Source organism: Kogia breviceps, chromosome 1, assembly GCF_026419965.1.
Source record: "Kogia breviceps isolate mKogBre1 chromosome 1, mKogBre1 haplotype 1, whole genome shotgun sequence".
In the NCBI taxonomy this organism is placed as follows: Eukaryota; Metazoa; Chordata; class Mammalia; order Artiodactyla; family Physeteridae; genus Kogia; species Kogia breviceps.
Genome location: NC_081310.1, coordinates 190,552,315 through 190,573,163, shown reverse-complemented (window position 1 = coordinate 190,573,163; position 20,849 = coordinate 190,552,315). Strand labels below are relative to the sequence as shown.

At 50.4% G+C, this 20,849-nt stretch overlaps 1 protein-coding gene across 4 annotated transcripts in view; it reads left to right on the top strand.

Annotated features, from left to right (window-relative positions):
- Positions 1-20,849, top strand: part of PLEKHM2 (pleckstrin homology and RUN domain containing M2) — a 40,425-nt gene that overhangs the window by 4,124 nt on the left and 15,452 nt on the right. For 3 of the 4 annotated variants that reach the window (XM_059066367.2, XM_067016798.1, XM_067016818.1), the window contains 2 exons: positions 19,510-19,616; positions 20,004-20,113. In XM_059066367.2, coding sequence (XP_058922350.1) covers positions 19,510-19,616; positions 20,004-20,113 — 217 coding nt within the window. Of the gene's footprint in view, positions 1-13,415; positions 13,804-19,509; positions 19,617-20,003; positions 20,114-20,849 lie in introns of those variants that run through there. The other variant, XM_067016812.1, reaches the window with a different exon arrangement.

The window sequence follows — 20,849 nt, the reverse complement described above, 5'->3', positions numbered from 1 at the left end:
GCAACCACTGTTCCTAAGCAGCATTGTTGAGTTCAGCTATTTTCACACCTAGATTTTGTGATGCTGCACATGCCCTGTAACACCAGTGCAGTAGCTGATCCAGGGACCCCGTGTTCTGATATGAAGGCAGGATTCCTGGGGCTTAGAGAGAATTGGAGAGTTTAATAGTTAGCACAGTTAAATGACAATGATTACAATGAAAGGCAAGTGCCATGTGAAACATCCCAGATGCAGACAATAAAGCTTGTGGTTCCCGATTTGTTAATAGCTAAAGAGAGACGTCCAAGTCAAAGAGTGTTGGCATTTTGAATTGGCACGTGGTTCCACTAAATAGCATCTTCTCCAGGGGAGGGGAGGCAGTGGTTTTCATGAGAGTTTTGTTTTGTGTTGTTTCTGAGGAGCGTGTCTGTTGCATGCGCTTGCAGTCTGAGCAAAGGCTCTGTGCAGTGGACGGCAGCCTCTGCCCTCCAACAGTTCATATACTGGTTGGAGGGAGGGTTTGAAAAGTCACCAAGGCAAGGAGAAGCCTCAGAGAAGGCGAGCTTAGCTGAGTCTTGACAAATCGGTAGAATTCAGAGACAGAGAAGAAGTGGGCCTTTGAGATAGAAAGTAGGCATTTAACATCCCCAAGGCAGTGGGGACATCCAGGTGGCCTTCTGAGGACAGTGAGCCGACAGACCAGTCTCAGGAGTGTGGGGGGTTCTCCTCGATACGGCTGGAAAGTGCTTTCCGTGGAAGCTGTCCAGCACGGTGGGTACAAATGCAGGTTACAAATGCAGGTTACAAATACAAGTACACAGACCTCGATTTGGGTTTGTCACTGACCACGTTGACCCTGGCAAATCTCTGGACCTCAGTTAGCCTCAGCAGTCGGAACCTACTCATAGCTGTAATGAGAATGAAATTACAGGAGGCGACGCACTCAGGGCGCTGAGTACAGGATCTCACGCATAACAAGTAAGGTATTAGCTGCCACTAGCACTTGCAAGTGTCTGTATGAACCCCGCCATTTTCTCTTGTGCAGTTTTCAAAGTCTTATACTACACTTCTCTGTTTCTTCAAGCTCATGGTTTGTCAAGACTTTTTCTTCAAAGACCAGATGGTAAATATTTTCAGCCCATGTGGTCTTTGTTGAAACTGTTCAGTCCCGCCCTTGTAGCTCAAAAGCAACCACAGACAATCCATACATGTAGCTGGATTTGGCCCAGAGCTACTTTGTACTTGTGCACAAAAATGGCCTCCCCCAGGGTAGGCTAGGGATCGCTTTCAGAGAAGCTGGTGTGATGGCCAGTCCCATAGTTAACGAAATCTCTGTTGTCACTGGGTTTTTGCACTATGTCAGGCTTGTGGAATGAATGCGGACACTGGTAAATACCACCGAATGGGTGTCCATGTATCCTGTCTTTCAAAAACATTTACTGATCACCTTCCTTCTGTCCTCACTGTCCTAGGCCCGAAAAGGGTAGAAGTGAGCAAGGCAGATAAGATCTCTGGAGTGGATATTCCAGTAGGAGTGAAACCGTGCATCTCAGATTGGGACAGAAACCCAGCCCAAACCCAGATTGGGACTTGAACCCGCCCAAAACCCACGGTCTTCCAAGTGAGATCACACACCTGGTCTCAGGACTTAATGAAGCTCAGGTGCTCGATGTCTCATCGCAGGAAGAATTCAGTGAGAGCCAAAGTGATAGGTAAGACGTGGATTTATTTAGAGGGAAACACACTCCACAGACAGAGCTGGGCCGTCTCAGAAGGTGAGAAAGGCACCAAGGTGCGGGGTTGTCAGGTTTTATAGGAGTGGGTAATTTCATAGGCTAATGAGTTGGGGGGAGTGTTCCCAGCTATTTCAGGAAGGGGCGGGGACTTCCAGGAACTGGGCCACCGCCCACTTTTTGATCCTCTTGTCGGTCTTGGAACTGTCACTGCGCCTGTGGGTGTGTCATTTAGCTTGCTGATGTAAGCTATACTGAGGCTCAGGTCTAGTGGGCCATCTTGGACCCATTTGGTTCTAATCAGTTTATGTCATGTCCTCGGGCTATGTTATTCTTTCAAAGGTTGTGCCCTGCCTCCTTCCCTCCTGTTTCAGGAGGAGAAAGTGATAAGTTAGCAGACAGACCAATACAAAAGACCTTCAGATTGTGATGTGTCCTGAAAGCCTCGGTCAGGGAAAGGTGGTGAGCTGGCAGAGGATCTGCTGCAGAGGGGGGCGGTCAGAGAAGACTTGCCAAAGAGGTGACATTGCTTCTAGCAAGGGACACTGACTAGGATGAGAGAGTGAGACATTAGTCTAGGAAGACGAGGAGTTGTTTTAAAAAATACACAAATAGCTCAGACGTGTATAAAATGAAAAGTAAGCGACCCCAGTTCTCTGTCTCCTCGGCCCCAATTTGGATCCCCTTAAACAGAGTGAATAGATGTGTATCGATAAAGTAACCCTCCTTGAGAGAATGTTCCTGGGTGGGGACCACCTTCTCTCACAGAGGACAACCCAGGTCCCCAGCGCCCTCAGTCTGGGTGGCTTGCCCCACCGGGCTGGGCTCTGAGTGGCCTTCTATTTCTGGCCAGGCACACCCTGCGTTGAGCGGGGGATCGGGGTCTGCTGTCGCTGGTCTAAGAGCTGCAGCTGTTCAGCCTCGCCTGGCAGTGCAGCTGAAACGGCTGGGTCCGGTGGTGGGCTTTTTGCCCCCATTTTTCCACTCCACCAGAGAGGTTAGATCTGCCAGTACATTGAAAATGAGCTAAGGCAGCTCTTTCCCAGAGAGGGCCTAGTAGTCAGATCTATGTGGGAATTACACTGACCATTTGATTTCAGTCAATAGTTTTGTTCTCTTGGCTTCATGGAAAAACTCTTAAGAGTTTTAAAATCTTAAGCGTTCTGAAAACCCCTGATGACCTGAGTCACCCAGGCAAAGAGCTCCATAAAATAATAAATATCCACACACACATTTTATAAACAGAAGTGCTAAGGGCTCCCCCTCCCCTGCCCGAGTCCTGCGCTTGGCAGTAGCTGTCTCTCTGCTCCTCTCCTCTCTCACATCACGGAGGCTACCTAGAGAAGGATGAGTGGTTCCAAGCAGGAACCACTTAGCTGTGCCCCTGACCCCCCGAGTGACCCCACCCAGGCCCAGCATGAGACGCTAGTGGAGAAGTGGTCACTGGTTTTTCTGAGCCCTGCCTGAGTTTCACCGTGGTTCTCCTTTTGCAAGATGCTTCTCTGATGGTAGGGCTCTGTTTGAAGGCTGGTGACATTGTGGTCCTTTCCACCCCATCACAGGACACCCCGGGCCCTCTCTTTCTCTGTGCCTTGGCTCTAGCATTAGGCTCATCCACCTCGAAAGGCCCCATTTGATGACTGGAGGCCAGGCAGAAGCAGGTCTGCACCAGGCAGGGGCAGCTCTGTTCAGTCGGGGTGGGCCCCAGCCGGCTCTGTAATCACAGTGGACACACGGAGTGTCGGCGGGGCCAGCGGCGATTCCTGCGGGTGCCCCTCAAAACTCACCCGGCTGGAGCCCATGGGGAAAGGAACTTTCCCGGCAAAATTGAAAGGCTGCTGACGGCTGACAGAAACATCAGGCCTAAAAGCTAATGCTGAACGAGGGTGGAGTGGCCGAGACGTTTCCACGTGGAAAGAAAGGAGCTGGTATTCTGGGTGCGAGCGCTGTGGGAGGAGAAAGCGGGCGTTTGTAGGTGCTGGGGGACTCTGGGTGGGTCCTTCTCCCCCCTCGAGTCTTCAGTGCTCATCTCTGGCATCAGGATTTGCCACCATGGCAAGGAGAGTGTGGTGCTGCTGAGGCTGGCAGTGCCCTTATGTCCAAGGAAAGCAACGGGGCTTTTCCCCCTTTGATAAAAAGCTCTCCCGGGTGACCTCAATGCTGATGGAGCAGGGACACCCCTCCCCCCAGTACAAGGTGAAGTGAGGGACCTTGGGCCCAGAGCTCCCCTCCCTGGGGCTGGTTTGGGTGACCGTTCCTTTCCAGCCCCGTCCTCCTCCTCATTGCTGCTTGCTTGATGCCTGGATGTCCTAGAACTTCCATTTGAGGCAGGGGAATAAGGACGGTTTCTGGGACAGTCCATTTGGCTGGAGCTGAGAGTTTAGGTCATTGATCTGTTGGTTGTTATGACCACCTAGGGTTCCAAGAGCATCTCCTCTGCTTTCTAGCAAAGCAACTGGTTCTGCCACAGAGACATTCTCCCATCTTATGTATTTGTAATTCATCTTTATTCCTTTTGCTTCTAAGTAGTCACAAACATTATAGCAATGTATAAGGAAGAAAGTGGTCCTTTCCTATAATCGCCCCTGCTCCCTGGCTATCTGTACTTAAGAGTTAGAACTAAAAGAGTCTAAGAAACCCAGTAACATGTAAGAGCAAGGGAAGGACTAATGTAGACTTGAAATCCACACTTAATTTTTGAAAGTAGTCAACTTCTGTTCACACTTCACCCCAAGTTCTTTATTTTTGGTGTTACAGACTACTGAGGCGTGAAATGTCCAGACACGCCAACAGGAAGGGGAGTGATCATAGCAGAAGAATCCGTACATTTCATGCACTTACCGCCTGCTGTTCACACACACTTCCTCAGTCAGGCTCACAACAGGCTTGCAGGATGGATCAGGATCCCTGTTTAATGCATGAGGGAAGTGCGGTTTAGAAAAGTAACTCACCCAAGATTCTAGCCCTCATAAGGGGCAGATCTGGCTTTGAGCCATGATGCCTCTCGCTCTTGCTCTTTCCATTTCTCTGAGCCTTTTCCGTCTCCATGATGTCTGTCTTGAAATTATAACAGATAATCCATCCCCACAGGTCAGTCTTGTGGGCCAGTCCGCTATAAAACCACCCGTTCGTTTAACAAATGGGAGCCTATGTTGTGCTGGGCACCCTTTTCCAGTGACTAGGAATCAGCAGTAAACAGAGCCCACCAAGCCCCTGCCCCCTCGGGGCTGACACTCTAGAAGACAAGACCAGCCTTAAACAAATCACAGCGGGTGGGGGGCGTGTGCCCTGCTCCAGGCCCTCCCGCATGTCCTTCAGGAAAGTATCCGTGGTGCTCTGGGCACACTTCCTGACCCTGTATTTACACCTTCAGCCTCGGAAGCCTCTTGACTGTCTCACCTCTCAGCCTAAGGCGTGAGTTAGATGGCGACTGGGCGGCCAGTTTCCTCAGCAACAGTATCGTTGTCTGGGTGGGGTCACATTGCAGGCACGGCGGAGGAAGTGGGAAGTGAAGGATGAACACAGAGCCACTGAAGGCTCCCAGGCTTTGGAAGACTGAATAAAACGAGGCTTTGAAAAACTCCCTCCCTCCCTCCTCCCGCCGGTGCTACACACAACACTGAATGTGAGCGCTCCGGAAACAAGAGAGCAGGTCCCTGCCAGCTTCTGCTTCCATCGCAGCGGTACAAGGATGGGGTAGAGTCCTGCCTGCGGCGTGTTCTTCCAGGCCATTGGTTGGCTTCTGGGTCTCCGGTATTTGCCCGGGGACCTCTCGGGAGGGCCTCTTGCATTTTCCCCTCCACTGAAAGGAGCCCTTGGTCCCTCCATCAGAGGTCAACCCTGTGCTGAGTTCAGAGGCAGAACAGTCGCAGTACCTTAGGGCTGGGACACTCCCCTGCCAGGAAGGAGGAGCATTTAACTGCTTTTGGAAACCATATTCTGTCAGATTACCCAGTTACCAAGAGATCTGTGCCCTCCTGCTGTCATTGTTCAACACTCCAAAGAAAGCGCAAAAAATGAAATCCATGGATAATCCAAGTACCTGCTGCTTTTTTTTTTTTCTTTTGGCCGTGCCACGTGCGCCTTGTGGGATCCTAGTTCCCTGACCAGGGTTTGAACCCGGGTCCCCTGCAGTGGAAGCACGGAGTCCCAACCATTGGACCGCCAGGGAATTCCCAAGTACCTGCTTTTTTCAGCTTTTCCCCTGTATATCTTTCAGCAGAGCTGCCAGTAAAGCAGAGCCTGTCAACTCCAGCAGAGGGGCTAATGAGCAGTGATCTGGGAGGTGGGAAGAAAGCTGTATAACTGGGTGTATTCAGTGGCAAATGAACGGTTAAGGAGCGTTGATTTCACCCAACTTGCTTCAGGAACAATGCAGGCCCATGGTAAACAAACAGCACACCCTTTACGGTGGTGCCAGGCAGTCCCAGGATGCCACCAGCCTGGGCACAAGCCTTTCCCGGGCAGGGGCATTGGCTGCAGGACTGTGTTTTTCATGCCCACCAAGAAACCAGGCCTGTCGTTTCTGAATGGCAGGATCTCTGACTGGGTCTTGTGCAGAGGTGATGCCTGGGTTCTCTAGTTCTATAACCTGCTCTAATTGATTGTCGTTGGGAATGAGCTATTTTCCAGGCTAAGGTAGGGGTTGGATCTCAGGTGAGGGATTTTAAAATGAGGAGACTGAGTCAGGAACATTGCAGTTGCCTGGGGTTGGTGGAGCCGTGGACACCCAGTGGGCCTTAGCTTCTGTGGACATTCTCATGTTGTCTAGGAAGGAAGTGGCTGGAACCTTCCCGACATCGCCCCCCTAAATTCCCAGCTCCCATTCGATAGAGCCCTGGGAGTGGCCCAAGACCCCTTCTGCTCTGTCCTCCTCGGTAAGACGCTGGGATGAGCACTTTCCAGATGGTCACAGCAGGTGCCCCTGACCTTCACTTTATCCCCAGGGAGGATGGAAGCAGAAGTGGCTCCAGGAATCGCTACCTCTGTGGTATCTGAGCGCACTGGGCCAAGATGCTGCAGTAAAGCAGAAGGACCACTGGACAAAGCCAGGAGGTGCAGGAAGTGTCTTCCCTTCCCTGGGCCCCAGCCTCCCAGACCCGCGAGATGAGGGTTCTGGCTAAGTGATTATTTTTCTGATTTTCAGTGCATTCAGTAGTTGAAGTTCCATTCACTGAGCGCCTCTCCCTTGCTCACTCTAACTGCCCCCCACACCCTCCTGAACGAGAGGCTCCAGGAGAGGAGGACGGTAAGAGGCCCTCCTGAGAGGTCCCTGCGCAAACACCAGAGGCCTGGAAGCCAAGCAACAGCCTGAAAAAACACGCCACACACAGGATTCTACTCCATCCTTGTACCACTGGTGATTTCTAAGGGCTCTTATGCCCCTAGAGTCTGAAATTCTTCATGCTGGCCAGCGCCCAGCCTTGTGTTCGATTCCAATGGAGAGTCTTTCCAGAAATGCCGTCGACGGCAGCCTTCCTTCCCTTGGATCACGTAAAGCAGGCGTTATTGCTCTTTTTAAAAATTTATTTATTTATTTATTTTTGGCTGCTTTGGGTCTTCGTTGCTACGTGCAGGCTTTCTCTAGTTGCGGCGAGCGGGGGCTACTCTTCGTTGTGGTGTGTGGGCTTCTCGTCGCGGTGGCTTCTCTTGTTGCGGAGCACGGGCTCTAGGCGCGTGGGCTTCAGTAGTTGTGGCACACGGACTCTAGAGCGCAGGCTCAGTAGTTGTGGCACACGGACTCTAGAGCGCAGGCTCAGTAGTTGTGGCGCAAGGGCTTAGTTGCTCCGCGGCATGTGGGATCTTCCGGAACCAGGGCTCGAACCCGTGTCCCCTGCATTGGCAGGAGGATTCTTTTTTTTTTTTTCAACATCTTTATTGGAGTATAATTGTTTTACAATAGTGTGTTAGTTTTTCCTTTACAACAAACTGAATCAGTTATACATATACATATGTTCCCATATCTCTTACTTCTTGCATCACCCTCTCTCCCACCCTCCCTATCCCACCCCTCTAGGTGGTCACAAAGCACAGAGGTGATCTCCCTGTGCTATGCAGCAGCTTCCCACTAGCCATCTAATTTACATTTGATAGTGTATATGTGTCCCTGCCACTCTCTCACTTCGTCACAGCCCACCCTTCCCCCTCCCCATATCCTCAAGTCCATGCTCGAGTAAGTCTGTGTTTTATTCCCGTCCTACCACTAATCTCTTCATGACATTTTTTTCCCTTAGAGTCCATATATATGTGTTAGCATGGCAGGAGGATTCTTAACCACTGTGCCACCAGGGGAGTCCCGGCATTATTGTTTTTAAGAAGCTTTGCTAAGATTTAAAAGACTCCAGCCTGCCTGCCTTATTATTTATTTATTTATTTGCATTTATTTTTGAGAGGAAGGGTGATAAGCACTGGCCTTCTCTTCAGATCCATGAGAGTCTGTGTCTGAAGCCAATGCAAACTGCTGGTGCGGGATCAGGGTGGGGACGTTGATTCGGTGGCCGCACCAACCCTTCTTTAGCCGTGTCTGCCATGGATGAGCCCTCATGGGGTCCCTCTCCCTGGGGGCGTCCAGGCATCCAGGTTTGGGGACATCCTAACCCCAAAAGTAATAAATGGTATCACACAGCTGGACCTCTGCCTGTCCTCGGAGGGTCTGCCTCAGAAAGAAGAGCAAGTGTCCGCGAGGCCCACAGGTGCAGCTTGACCCAGCAGGGGCCCCACGCTGGCTAGAATTCCCAAGGCAAGGCAGGCAGAGGCCTCCCACTTGCCGCAGGCCTCGGGCCTCGCCCGTGCCGCACCCCAGCTGCAGCCAGTGAGAGGCAGCCCGGGGAGGAGGTGTCTAAGTGGGTCCTGCAGCTCAGGGTGGCTCCGAGTTTGAGTTGAGCTCGTGTAACTGGGGCCATCGTTGGTTTAATTTGTAAAAGAGGTGCTCTGAGGTCCGCTGGCAGTCCGCCTCTCTTCAGCTGGGGTCTTTTCTGCCTTTGGATTACTACTTCCTAGGCCTGCACTGGGGAGGCTGTTCTGAGTACTCTGTCGTCTAAAAACATCTGGTCTCCGTGGAGCCAGTAGAGCGGCTGCTGTTACCCGGCGGCGACCTCCTCCCTGAGCAGCGGGGAGCCTCCTGTGTTCAAGGTCGGTGTCCTCTGCGTGCTGAGCAGGGACGGAGCAGGCCCAGCAGTGAGCCCCGAGGTGCTTGGGCACCTCACACGGGCATGTCAGCAGCCTGGGTCTGTCCAGCCTCATAGCCTCTCCTGCCTTTGCTGGGGCAGGGATTTCTCTCCTGCTCGGTAAACCTAGGTGTGCGGACCCCCCACCTCCCCGCCCCAGTGCAGACGTGAGCGGAGCGAGATTTCAGATCCCCGGCTGTTTGCCGGGCAGCATCCCAGCCTCTTTGGTCTCAGCTGACCAGGGAGAAGGAAAGGAGGGCGCCTGGAACCAGCTCACGTTCACTTGGCCATTGTTAATCCTTCACAGCTGCCGTGGAGCTACCTATTAGGGACCAATTCTAGAAGGATTTCTTGGTACCGACCATAGAACTAGAGATTGTTTCATGGTTATGCATCCATGAGAGAGACAAGACCGAGAGGGCCTGGCTGTGGCAGCTCCGAGCAGAGAGCGGGACTAACCCTGATTAAAATGCCCAGAGCCAGGCATTTCTTGGCTTGCGGAAGTGCGCCACCCCCACGTCCCTGCAGCCACGGGGTCTGGCACAAGCTCGTGACGGCCAGTCTTCCCAGAGGGCTCAGCAGGGAGCGCCGGCCTCCTGGCCGTGAGAGTCTGGGGTGAGCTGAACCCAGCTCTTCCTGGCCTGGGTGCCCACGTGCACCCGGAGAACCGGGAACAGCGAGAGAAGAGCAGCTTAGCCAGTCCGGGTGTGGCCTGGGAGCATGACTTGGAGATGAGGCCTAAGTTCAAGGACTCTCAGGAAACCATGGCTTCAAAAACAGTTTTTTGAAAATAAATTTCTTTCTTTATTTTTGGCTGCGTGCGGGCTTCCTCTAGTTGCAGCGAGCGGGGGCTACTCTTCATTGAGCTGCGTGGGCGTCTCATTGCGGTGGCCTTCAGTAGTTGTGGCTCGTGGGCTCTAGAGCGCAGGCTCAGTAGTTGTGGCTCGTGGGCTCTAGAGCGCAGGCTCAGTAGTTGTGGCTCGTGGGCTTAGTTGCTCCGCGGCACGTGGGATCTTCCCGGACCAGGGCTCGAACCTGTGTCCCCTGCATCGACAGGCAGATTCTTAACCACTGCACCACCAGGGAAGCCCTAAAAACAATTTTAAATCTTATTCTCTCTCTCTTCATTCTCAGCGGACCTTGCTTATTTTTTTTTAATTTTTAAAAATATTTATTTTTGGCTGTGTTGGGTCTTCATTTCTGCACGCAGGCTTTCTGTAGTTGCGGCGAGCAGGGGCTACTCTCCCTTGCGGCGCGCGGGCTTCTCATTGCAGTGGCTTCTCTTGTTGCGGAGCACGGGCTCCAGGTGCACGGACTTCAGTAGTTGTGGCATGTGGGCTCAGTAGTTGTGGCTCATGGGCTCTAGAGCTCAGCCTCGGTAGTTGTGGCGCATGGGCTTAGTTGCTCTGCGGCATGTGGGATCTTTGCAGACCAGGGCTCCCCCGCATCCACAGGCAGATTCTTAACCACTGCGCCACCAGGGAAGCCCTGCCTTGCTTATTTTTAAATTTTCTTCCCATGAGAATTTTTTCATCCTCCCACCATCAAGCTCACCAGCCCACCTGGGCTCCCATCTGTGGCCACCCCTCCCCTGGGCAGTGGATCCCACCCCGTCTTTCCTGTTCAAGGACTTGGCTCCTTTACTCCACCCCCATTTTCCTGCCACCTTTTTGGCAAAGCTGATCAAAGGAGTTTTCTGTATTGCTGTCTTCTCTTTTTTTCCTTCCTTCCTTCTCCTCTTCTTTTCTCTCTTCTAACCAAATTTAATAATAATTTTTACCCCGTGTCATCAAACATCTTCCGTTTTCAAGTTCCAATTGCCTCATCAGTGTCAGTTTACAAATACCTCATTTGCTTGAAACAGGATCCAAAAAAGCTCTGACTCTCCCTGGCGGACTCCTCCCAGGCTTTCTTCCCTACCTGATTGCTTTTCATCAAGGTTCCCGGCCCCTCCCTTTATGTGGGATCGTGACCCGATGGACTGACCATTCCCTCCCTCTGCAGACTGTCTTCATGTAGCTTCTGGAGCACACACTGTCCAGACTGTCCACCTGCCTTGCTGCCTGTGCCTTCTCAGTCTAAAGCAGTGATCCTCAGCCCTGGCTGGGCATTCGAATTATCTGGGGAGTGTTACTAAGTAATGCTGGTTCCTGGGCCCCATCTCCAGAGTTTCTGCTCTGGTTGATCTGGAGAGGCCCCTGGGCATTGTTCTTTTCCTCCAGTTCCCCAAGTGGCCCTGTTGTGCAGACTGCGGGAGGACCCCTGGTCTGACACTGCAGTGCCCTGGCTTAGTGCTCAGATGCTCCTCTCTCTGCATCCCCAAGATGATCTCATACAATTCCACAACTTTAAATACCATCCAAAGGCTGATGGCGCTGACCTCTCTCTGAACTCCAGACCCATTTATACAACTGTCTCCTTCACATCTCCACTTAGATACCTGATAGATGTTTCAGACTTACCATGGCCGGAGCTGAACTCCACCTGATCTGGAAATGGCACTGCCATTCAGTTGCTCAGACCAAAAACCTTAGAATCATCCTTGGCAGCTTTCTTTCTCTCCTTCCCCACATCTAATCCATCAGTAAGTCCCTGGGGCACCACCTGCAGAGTAGCTCTTAAATCTATAACCCTTTTTTGCTTCCACCACTACAGCCAGCTCCAAGCCTCCATTATCCATCCGCACTGGTGATAGCCTCCCAGCCAGTCTCTCTGCCTCCACCTTGGCCTTCCAGAGTCTGTATATACACCACACAGATGCTAGAGCGGCCTCATAACATACATATTGGATTATATTACCTCCCCGTTTTCAGTAACTTCCAATAACTTCCCATCAGACTAGTAATGAAATGCCAAGTCTTTTACCACAGCCTGTACAGCTGCACATGACGTGGCCCTTGGCTGTCCTCTGAGCTCGTATCACTCACATCCTTGCCACACCAGTCTCCTTACGGTTGCCCCTGCCCCAGGACCTTTGCACATGCTGTCCTAACTAGAATACTCTTCCCTTAGTTACCTCAGTAGTCATTTCCTCAGTGAGATCTTCTCTGACCCCATATTTATAACAGACCCCTGATCCCTGCTTTGTTTTTTTAAAGCATTATTCATCCCTGGCACTATATTATATATTTGCATACGATTTACATTTTACAAGGGCTGGGACTTCTATATGAGAATAGCAGCTGGTGTATACATAGTGGGTGCTCAGTAAATCTTTGTTGAAATATATGAATCTTCAAGGCTCGAGCCTCCTCTTCTGGCCACTGCTGAACTGAGCATTGGGCAAGAGACATCTCCTGGCCCAGCCTGTGACAGGTGTGCATTCCTTGTCACCTCTGCTTAAGGCTCTAGACCAGAGATCGGCAAACTTTCTATAAAGGACTGGATAGTAAATATTTTAGGTTCTGCAGGCCATACAGCCTCTGTCTCATCTACTCAGTTCTGCCATCATAGTGCAAAAGCAGCTGTAGATAATACAAAACAAATGGGTGTGGCTGTGTTTTAATAAAACTTTATTTACAAAATAGGAGGCGGACCCACTGGCCATAGTTTGCTGACCCCTGCTCTAGACCCCTACTAATTCTGAAATTTTCAGCCTTTTCCCCAGATTTTCATGGGCGTAAGGGAAACACTCAAAACCACTTGGCAGTCTGATCAGCAGGATGAATTTCTTCCCAGAAGTGAGGAAAGCTCCTCCTGGAGCAACTGTAGCTGATTTAACCAAACAGTACACTTCCTCACTGCTGGGAAGAGGCCAATGTGGGGCAAAAGGATGGAGAGAGCAGGCAAGCTTTCTTCTTAAAGGAGCTGCACCAGCCTTTCTCCTCCATCCATCTTCCAAGAAGCAGAGCTGCAGAAGACACTGGTCTCATGTGCACCATGGGCTTCTTAGTTCCTGTGACTTAAAAAAGAGGGGACTGCGTTTCACTTTCTTGGGTTCTCCTACAACGTATTAGAACAGCATATTAGAACAACACTTTAGATACGTCATTCACTCGGGGATCTTGGAGCCAGGTTGGATGAAAAGACCTGGCTTTAAAATCTGCCTCTGCCACTTACTAGCTCTGTGACCTACTTTATGCTCTGATGATTAAGTTAAGTAGTGTTTGTGAAGTACGTCATCACAGCTGCTAACACTTATGAAGTGTTTCCAAGGCATCACGCTCTTTGATAAACAGCTAAGGTATTATCTGAACCCTCAGTCAACCTGTAGGGCTGTAGAGCAGGAAACTGAGTTTAGAGAGGTTAAGTCACTTGCCCAAGGCCACACAGTGAGTGAGCAGCAGAGCCCACATTCAAATCCAAGTTGTCTGCCGCCTTCCTAGCGCACATAGCAAGCACTCAGTTAACGATGGCTCTAATCACAGCCAGTGGTAGCTCCACCAGCAAGTATTGTGTGTAACTGAAGAGTAACGTGGAATAAAATTTGGCAGTTGTGCTTCCAGGCAGCATTGTGTCCATTATCCTCATTTCATTGATTCGCTTGCTCAGGGGCCCTCAAATGAGGCCTCGACGTTTGCTCTCCTCCCACTTTCAGAGCCTGTGACCCTCCTGGTGCCGTGAGTGGCTCCTCGCAGCTGCCTCTCCATGGCGGGGGAAGAAGACTTCGGCTGTGCATCTTTATGTGGTGCTTTCTGGCCAGCTCCCAGAGTGTGAGCTCAAGCTGTTGACCGAGCTCCTGAAATTCTTCCGTCACTGACTCAGAGACACTCCCTTTCGCCTTCCTGCTCCTCTCAAGAACTGTGCTGGGTTGTCACATTGATTGAAGGTCTCCTTGTTCCCTGAGATAATGGAAAATTTTTTATCAACCTGCTGTAAAAGAGTGGTTAAAGAATAGGCTTTGGAACCACCTGCTAATGAGCTGGTGAACGGAATACTGGTTCTTGAGAGCAGAGAACATCACTGAGTCTTCTTTGCCTCTGAACGTACGTTTAGCTAAGTGATGTGTCATCGGTGTGGCTAAGAATATGGGTTCACTGTTTCTTCTAGTTATTTATTTATTTGAAGTGTAATCAACTTACAATATTATATTAGTTTCAGGTGTACAACATAGTGATTCGACATTTCTGTTCATTGTAAAATGATCACCATGATAAGTCCCAATACAAAGTTATTACAATATTATTGACTATATTCCCTACGCTGTACATCAGGGGTCCCCAACCCCCGGGCCACGGACCGGTACCTGTCCATGGCCTGTTAGGAACCGGGCCGCACAGCAGAAGGTGAGCGGCGGGCGAGCCGCTCCCCATCGCTCGCATTTCCGCCTGAGCTCCGCCTCCTGTCTGCATTACGGTGAGTGGTTTAATTATTTCATTATATATTGCAACGTAATAATAATCGAAATAAAGTGCACAATAAACGTAATGTGCTTGAATCGTCCCAAGACCATTCTCCTGCCCCCGTCCGTGGAAAAATTGTCTTCCAAAAAACAGGTCCCTGGTGCCAAAAAGGTTGGGGGCCGCTGCTGTACATTACATCCCCGTGAATTATTTATTTTATGACTGAAAGTTTGTACCTCTTAGTCCCCTTCACCTATTTTGCCCATCCCTCCACCCCTCTCCCCTCTAGCAAACCACCAGTTTGTTCTCTGTAGCTATGAGTCTGTTTCTGTTTTGTTATGTTTGTTTGTTAGTTTTGTTTTATGGCTGAGTAATATTCCATTGTATATATACCACTTCTTCATCCATTCAGCTGTCAATGGACACTGAGGTTTCTTCCATAGCTTGGCTATTGTAAATAATGCTGCGTGAACCGTCACTGTGGCTTCATTATTCTTAAGAATGTTGGCTAGGGGCTTCCCTCGTGGCGCAGTGGTTAAGAAAGAATCCGCCTGCCAATTCAGGGAACACAGGTTCGAGCCCTGGTCCGGGAAGATTCCACATGCCGTGGAGCAGCTAAGCCCGTGCGCCACAATTACTGAGCCTGCATTCTAGAGCCCGCGAGCCACAACTACTGCAGCCCACTTGCCTAGAACCTGTGCTCTGCAGCAGAAGCCACCGCAATGAGAAGCCGGCACACCGCAACAAAGAGTAGACCCCGCCCACCGCAACTAGAGAAAGCCCGCACGCAGCAACGAAGACCCAACGCAGCCCAGCCGTTAGATAGATAGATAGATAGATAGATAGATAGATAGATAGATAGATAAAAGAATCTTGGCTAATGTTTACTGAGCACTCGCTGCTTGCCAGGATCTATGCTAAGCCTTTTGCATGCTTTGTATCATTTGATCCCCTAAACCAATAGACCTTTCTGCAATAATGGAGTTATCTATATCTACACTGTCCAGTACAGTAGCCACTAGGCACTGAACATTTGAAATGGGGCTAGTTCAACTAAAGAACTGGATTTTTACTTTTGTTTAATTTTAAATTTAATTAAATCCAAATAGTCACATGTAGCTAGTGGCTACTGTATTGGACAGCTCAGCTCTAAACAAATCTTTTGAATCCATTCTGCAGATGAGAAAAAAATGAGGTAGAAGGTTAAGTAATTTGCCAAAGCTACTCAGCTCTACAGTAGCAGAGCCAGTCTTTGGACCCATGTTTCCTGTCCAGAGCCCTTGCTCTTCACCAGCATGTTATACACTCTTTCTATTATACTTTTTGCAGAAATTGTCTCCTGGTTAATTGTCTCCTGGTTACAGACTGTTCCCTAACTCTTCGTACCATGTGTATGTATGCAGCCTCTCCTCTTCAAATGTGCAAGACCTATCCAGAGAAAGCTGGAAAACTTACCAAAGGATGTAAAAGAAGACATGCATAAATGGAAAAAAAAATTCCACGTTCCTGGATGGAAAAACTCAGTTTTGCAAAAATACCATTTCTCCTCCAAATAATCTCTGGATTCAGTATAATTCGCCTCCAAATCCAGAAAGTAATTGTAATGAAATATTATTCTAAAAGAATGTGCCAGAATAGTCAAAACAGTTTTGAAAAAGAATGCTTGGGGAATGGGGTGGCCTCATTCTGTCCATATCAAAATGTTGAATAAAGTGAAAATACTTAGAAGTAGGGGACTGACACTGGAAGAAACAATGGATCAATTAAACAAAATAGTCTAGAAAAATGGCTTATTAAATCACAAACCAGTAAGGGACGACTAATAAATGTGGAAAATGGGTTCTCCATTCAGAAATTAATAAAGCTGGGTCCTCACTTCATGCCAACACGTAAAGATCTAAACATTAAAAAAGAAACCAAGAGGGCTTCCCTGGTGGCGCAGTGGTTGAGAGTCCACCTGCCGATGCGGGGGACACGGGTTCGTGCCCCGGTCCGGGAAGATCCCACATGCCGCGGAGCCGCTGGGCCCGTGAGCCATGGCCGCTGAGCCTGCGCGTCCGGAGCCTGTGCTCCGCAACGGGAGAGGCCACAACAGTGAGAGGCCCGCGTAACGCAAAAAAAAAAAAAAAAAAAAAGAAACCAAGAAAGACCTAAAACTATAGAAGAATAAAGGTACTTCTGTAATATTAGACTGGGGAAAATGGGAAACTATAAAGGAAAAGATTGACAGATTTGACTATACAAAAAAAATAAGAATTTCTCAATAGGAAAAAAAAAAGCACCATAAGCAAGGTTTAAAGGCCAATTGAAAAATAAAATAAAAAAGAAAGGTCAGTTGACACTGGGCAAAAACAAACGAAAACAAAACCATCCCACATAGCAACATACAAGATTAAAACTTTAACAAACAAAGAGCTTCAACAGAGCAATAAGAAAAAGACAAGCAGGGCTTCCCTGGTGGCGCAGTGTTTAAGAATCCACCTGCCAGCGCAGGGCACACGGGTTCGAACCCTGGTGCGGGGGGATCCCACATGCCAAGGAGCAGCTGGGCCTATGCACCACGACTACTGACGCCCATGCGCCGAGAACCTGTTTTCCACAGCAAGAAAAGCCACCGCAATGAGAGGCCCGCACACTGCGATGAAGAGTAGCCCCCCCCCCAACTCGCCGCAACTAGAGGAAGCCCGTGCGCAGCCACGAAGACCCAACACAGCCATTAATTGATTGATTGATTAATTAATTAATTTAAAGAATAAAGAAAGAAACTGCCAAACTGTTTTCCAGAGTGGCTGTACCCTTTAAAAAAACAAAGCAACCAGGAGAAGGTTGGGCAGAGGTCTAAATAGGCAATTCACAGAAAAAGAAATACAAATGGGGGCTTCCCTGGTGGCGCAGTGGTTGAGAGTCCGCCTGCCGATGCAGGGGACATGGGTTCGTGCCCCGGTCCGGGAAGATCCCACATGCCGCGGAGCGGCTGGGCCCGTGAGCCATGGCCGCTGAGCCTGCGCGTCCGGAGCCTGTGCTCCGCAACGGGAGAGGCCACAGCAGTGAGAGGCCGGTGTACTGCAAAAAAAAAAAAAAAAAAAAAGAAAGAAATACAAATGGCTAATAAGGATGTTCCACTGCATTAGTGATCAGAGAAGTACAATTTGAAACAATGAGATACTATTTTTCACCAACTGGACTGGGAGAAATTTAGACTAATTATATCCAGTGTTGGCCAGCACAATGGAGTGTAAATCAATCCAACGTTTTAAAAGGGCAGATGGCAAGACCCGGCCAAATTGTAAATATGTGTGTTCTTCAGCTCTTTGTGTTTCCCCTCTATATACTGTTCCACCATACAGAAATACCCACCCGGGCATCCCCGGATGTACACTGCTGTATTATGTGTGACATCAAAGAAGTAGAGACAACAGCTATATCTAACAACAGTTAAAGCATGGCACAGCATATTTTAGAATACACTTGTGGCTGTAAAAAAGAATGGAGTGGATCTGTATGTAATGCTATGGAAGTATACGTTTGACGTGTTGTTAAGAAAAAGGTTTCAGAACAATGAGTACAGCGTGATCCCATTTCACTTTTTTTTTTTTTAAGTCTATGTATGCAGGAAAAGAGTTGGGAGGGCACACACACAGGCTGTTCACAGTGGGGGACAGGGGAGAGGAGGTCTTCACATTTATACACCCTTCCATGTTGCTTACACTTTTACAATGAGCAAATACTGCTTTCAGGATATTTATTTTTTAAGGTGTCTTGACCTGAAAAAGGAGTCCGAGTTCCAGCCGTGGCTCCCTCACTTAGCTGAAAATCATAGTGAAGGACGTAACCTTTGTTGGCCTTAGTCACCTTCTCTGTTTAAAAATAAATCAGTAAAATGTTAAACTTTTCCATGTTTTTCAAGCATGGTGGGTGTGGCTACTTTTACAATCAAGAAAATAAATAAGCCTCTGTTTTCCTTCTTTAATAAGGGAGTTGTACTAGTTCTCTAAAGAGCCTTCCAGTTCTAACATCTAAGAATCTCTGATCTCAGATTTACTTGGATTTTGAAATTTAAAAAAAAAAAAAAAGCTGGCCCCCGATGTCATGGTTCTCAGTACTAACCCGTGCAGGCATACCTTCGGCCACTGCAGTTTTCGTAGGCTCTTTGCTCTTTCTTTCAGTTCTAGAAACCTCTCCTCCTGGGGCTCTGTTTTGCCTGCCTCTTGGGAGGAGGGGCAGACCCTGCAGGACCGAGGCCCGTCCGGGGCCAGCAGGGCTGCTGGGCTTACTCCAGGCCACAGAGTAAGAGAAGCTATTTTTGTTGTGGGAGCTGCATTGTTGGCTTCTCGCCAAGAGCGCGTGCTTGCTGGTGTGGTCAGTGTGTCCTGTCTGCTGCTGCTGTCTCTACCACTGCTTCCAGAAAAAACTTGGGAGCACGTTTCCCCAGAGCCAGGAGCTTAAACCTGAGACGGGTGTACAGGGTTGAGCGCTCTTTTTTGCGTGTTCTTCCCCCTTCTGGCCATTAGAAGGGCAGCAGCAGAGCAGAGTGTGGCCCAATGAAGTGGGAAGGACTTTTCTCCCGGCCCCCTCCTCACTGTGGCTGCAGAGAACTCAGTCCTGATCTGGGCTTTCTTGGCCTTAACAGAGCTGAGCGAGCTGCCCTCGCCTCCATCAGCCTGCTGGGGTTTCCTCAGCGCTGCAGCTCATCTCGCCTACTGGCCAAATCTCCTCTTTTTAGTCCAGCCTGGGAACAGTGTCCTTCTTGGTGTGGGGCTTGACCTGAGCCTGGCAGGTACCTGGATCCATATCCAGCCTGGCCAGCTTCCTCAGGTAAGTCCAGCGTCCCATGTCAGCCTCTGGCAAGAAGGCCATCGGAGCAGGTGCCCATGTCCATCAGCCCTTAGTTTGTGCAGAGGGACAGCTCCAGGCAGGGCCACTGCGTGGCCAACTCCAGGGGCGGGGCAGGGCGGTTTACACTGGGCACTGAGTGTTCATTTATATACATAGCAGTGTAGGTAGTGCCTCTGGAGTTGTGTAGCTCGGTGGCCCTGGCTTGAAGCCTGGTACCACCGGAGACCCGCATCATAGACCGTGAGTTCCTCACCAGCATCAAGCTGTCATCGTGCCAAGCACTTACGGAGTGCCTCGTGGGGACTGGGCTCTAAGTGTCCTCCTGTGCCCTCTGGAACACGCAGTATAGGATAAGCAGTTGGTGTAGGCAGTTGGAGGTAGACTCTCTGTTGGTCAACACAGATACATCCTTTGACTGGTTTTCTCAGCTACCTTCTTGATTCCAGAACTTCCATGGCCCTCCTCTTTCTTATCCATTTCTAATCTGGGGGAACGTTTTCTTCTTCCTTTCAGTTGCAGAGCTACTTTGCTGCATGTGAAGATGAGACCCCTGCCATCCGGAACCACGATAAGGTCCTGCAGCGTCTGTGCGAGCACCTGGACCACGCCCTGCTCTATGGGTGAGGAGGGGCCTCCGGAGAGGGCTGTGCGGGGCAGCAGGGCAGGACCCCTGAGGCCGTGAGGGGCCTCCAGAGGCAAGTCCCTAGCCTTGTCTGCCTTTTATTTCTTCTTTCCCCTATAGCAGGAAATGATTTGTCTCGCTCAGGTGGGCTGCAGACTGTCTGGGTTACCCCAGTAATCCGTCTCTGAGCGGGCGTGAATGACTGGGGAAAGGATTAGCCACACATGATGGTGTGAAGGCCTGGTGGTTGCCTGTGGGTCCCGCTGGGAATCCCTTGCTTTCAGCCTTGAGCTTCCTCCTGACACGAAGGCTAGTGGACCAACTGACTGCAGCTTCCCAGGGTGGCCCCGTTTAGGTCATAGCAGCTCCTGTCCTATTTTCTCAGGCTGCAAGACCTGTCATCTGGCTACTGGGTGCTCGTGGTGCATTTCACCCGGAGAGAGGCCATCAAGCAGATCGAGGTGCTGCAGCATGTGGCCACCAACCTGGGACGCAGTGAGTAGTACCAGGTGGACTCGGCGAAGGGACCAGTCCCGCCCTCCCTGGGGGCAGCTTGGGGCTCAGGTGTGACCTCGGGGTCCGCCTGGGAGGCCGGGTGCCTTGTGGTGTCCAGTGGCGGAGGCTTGTTAAAATGCCAGCGCCCTTGGGCTTCCCTGGTGGCGCAGTGGTTGAGAGTCCGCCTGCCGATGCAGGGGACGCGGGTTCGTGCCCCGGTCCGGGAAGATCCCACGTGCCGCGGAGTGGCTGGGCCCGTGAGCCGTGGCCGCTGAGCCTGCGCGTCCGGAGCCTGTGCTCCGCAGCGGGAGAGGCCCCAGGAGTGAGAGGCCCACGTACCGCAAAAAAAAAAAAAAAAAAAAAAAAAAATGCCAGCACCCTCCACGAAGCCTCTCTTCTTCCCGCACATGACATTTGGCCGGAGCATCGTGGCTGTGAGGAGGGAAAGTGAGATGCTGAAGAGAGCAGGGCTCCTACCGAATCCCAGCCCGAGCACCCAGTGGGGGGTCTCGCCTCTCTCCCTGAGCCAGGGTCAGTGTCAGCTACAGGATCAGTGAAAAGTCCTTGCATTTCTCAACCCATCTGGCGTTTGTGATCTGCCCTGTTCACCCAAGTTTCCTGGCCAGTTACAGGCCAGGGTCTGACGGGGAGAATCAAGATCTCAGGGTGCGGCGCTCCGTCAGGAGAGAAGGCTGCTGGGGCGCGCGCTCCCCTCGGCCATTCTTCGTGCCCTTGC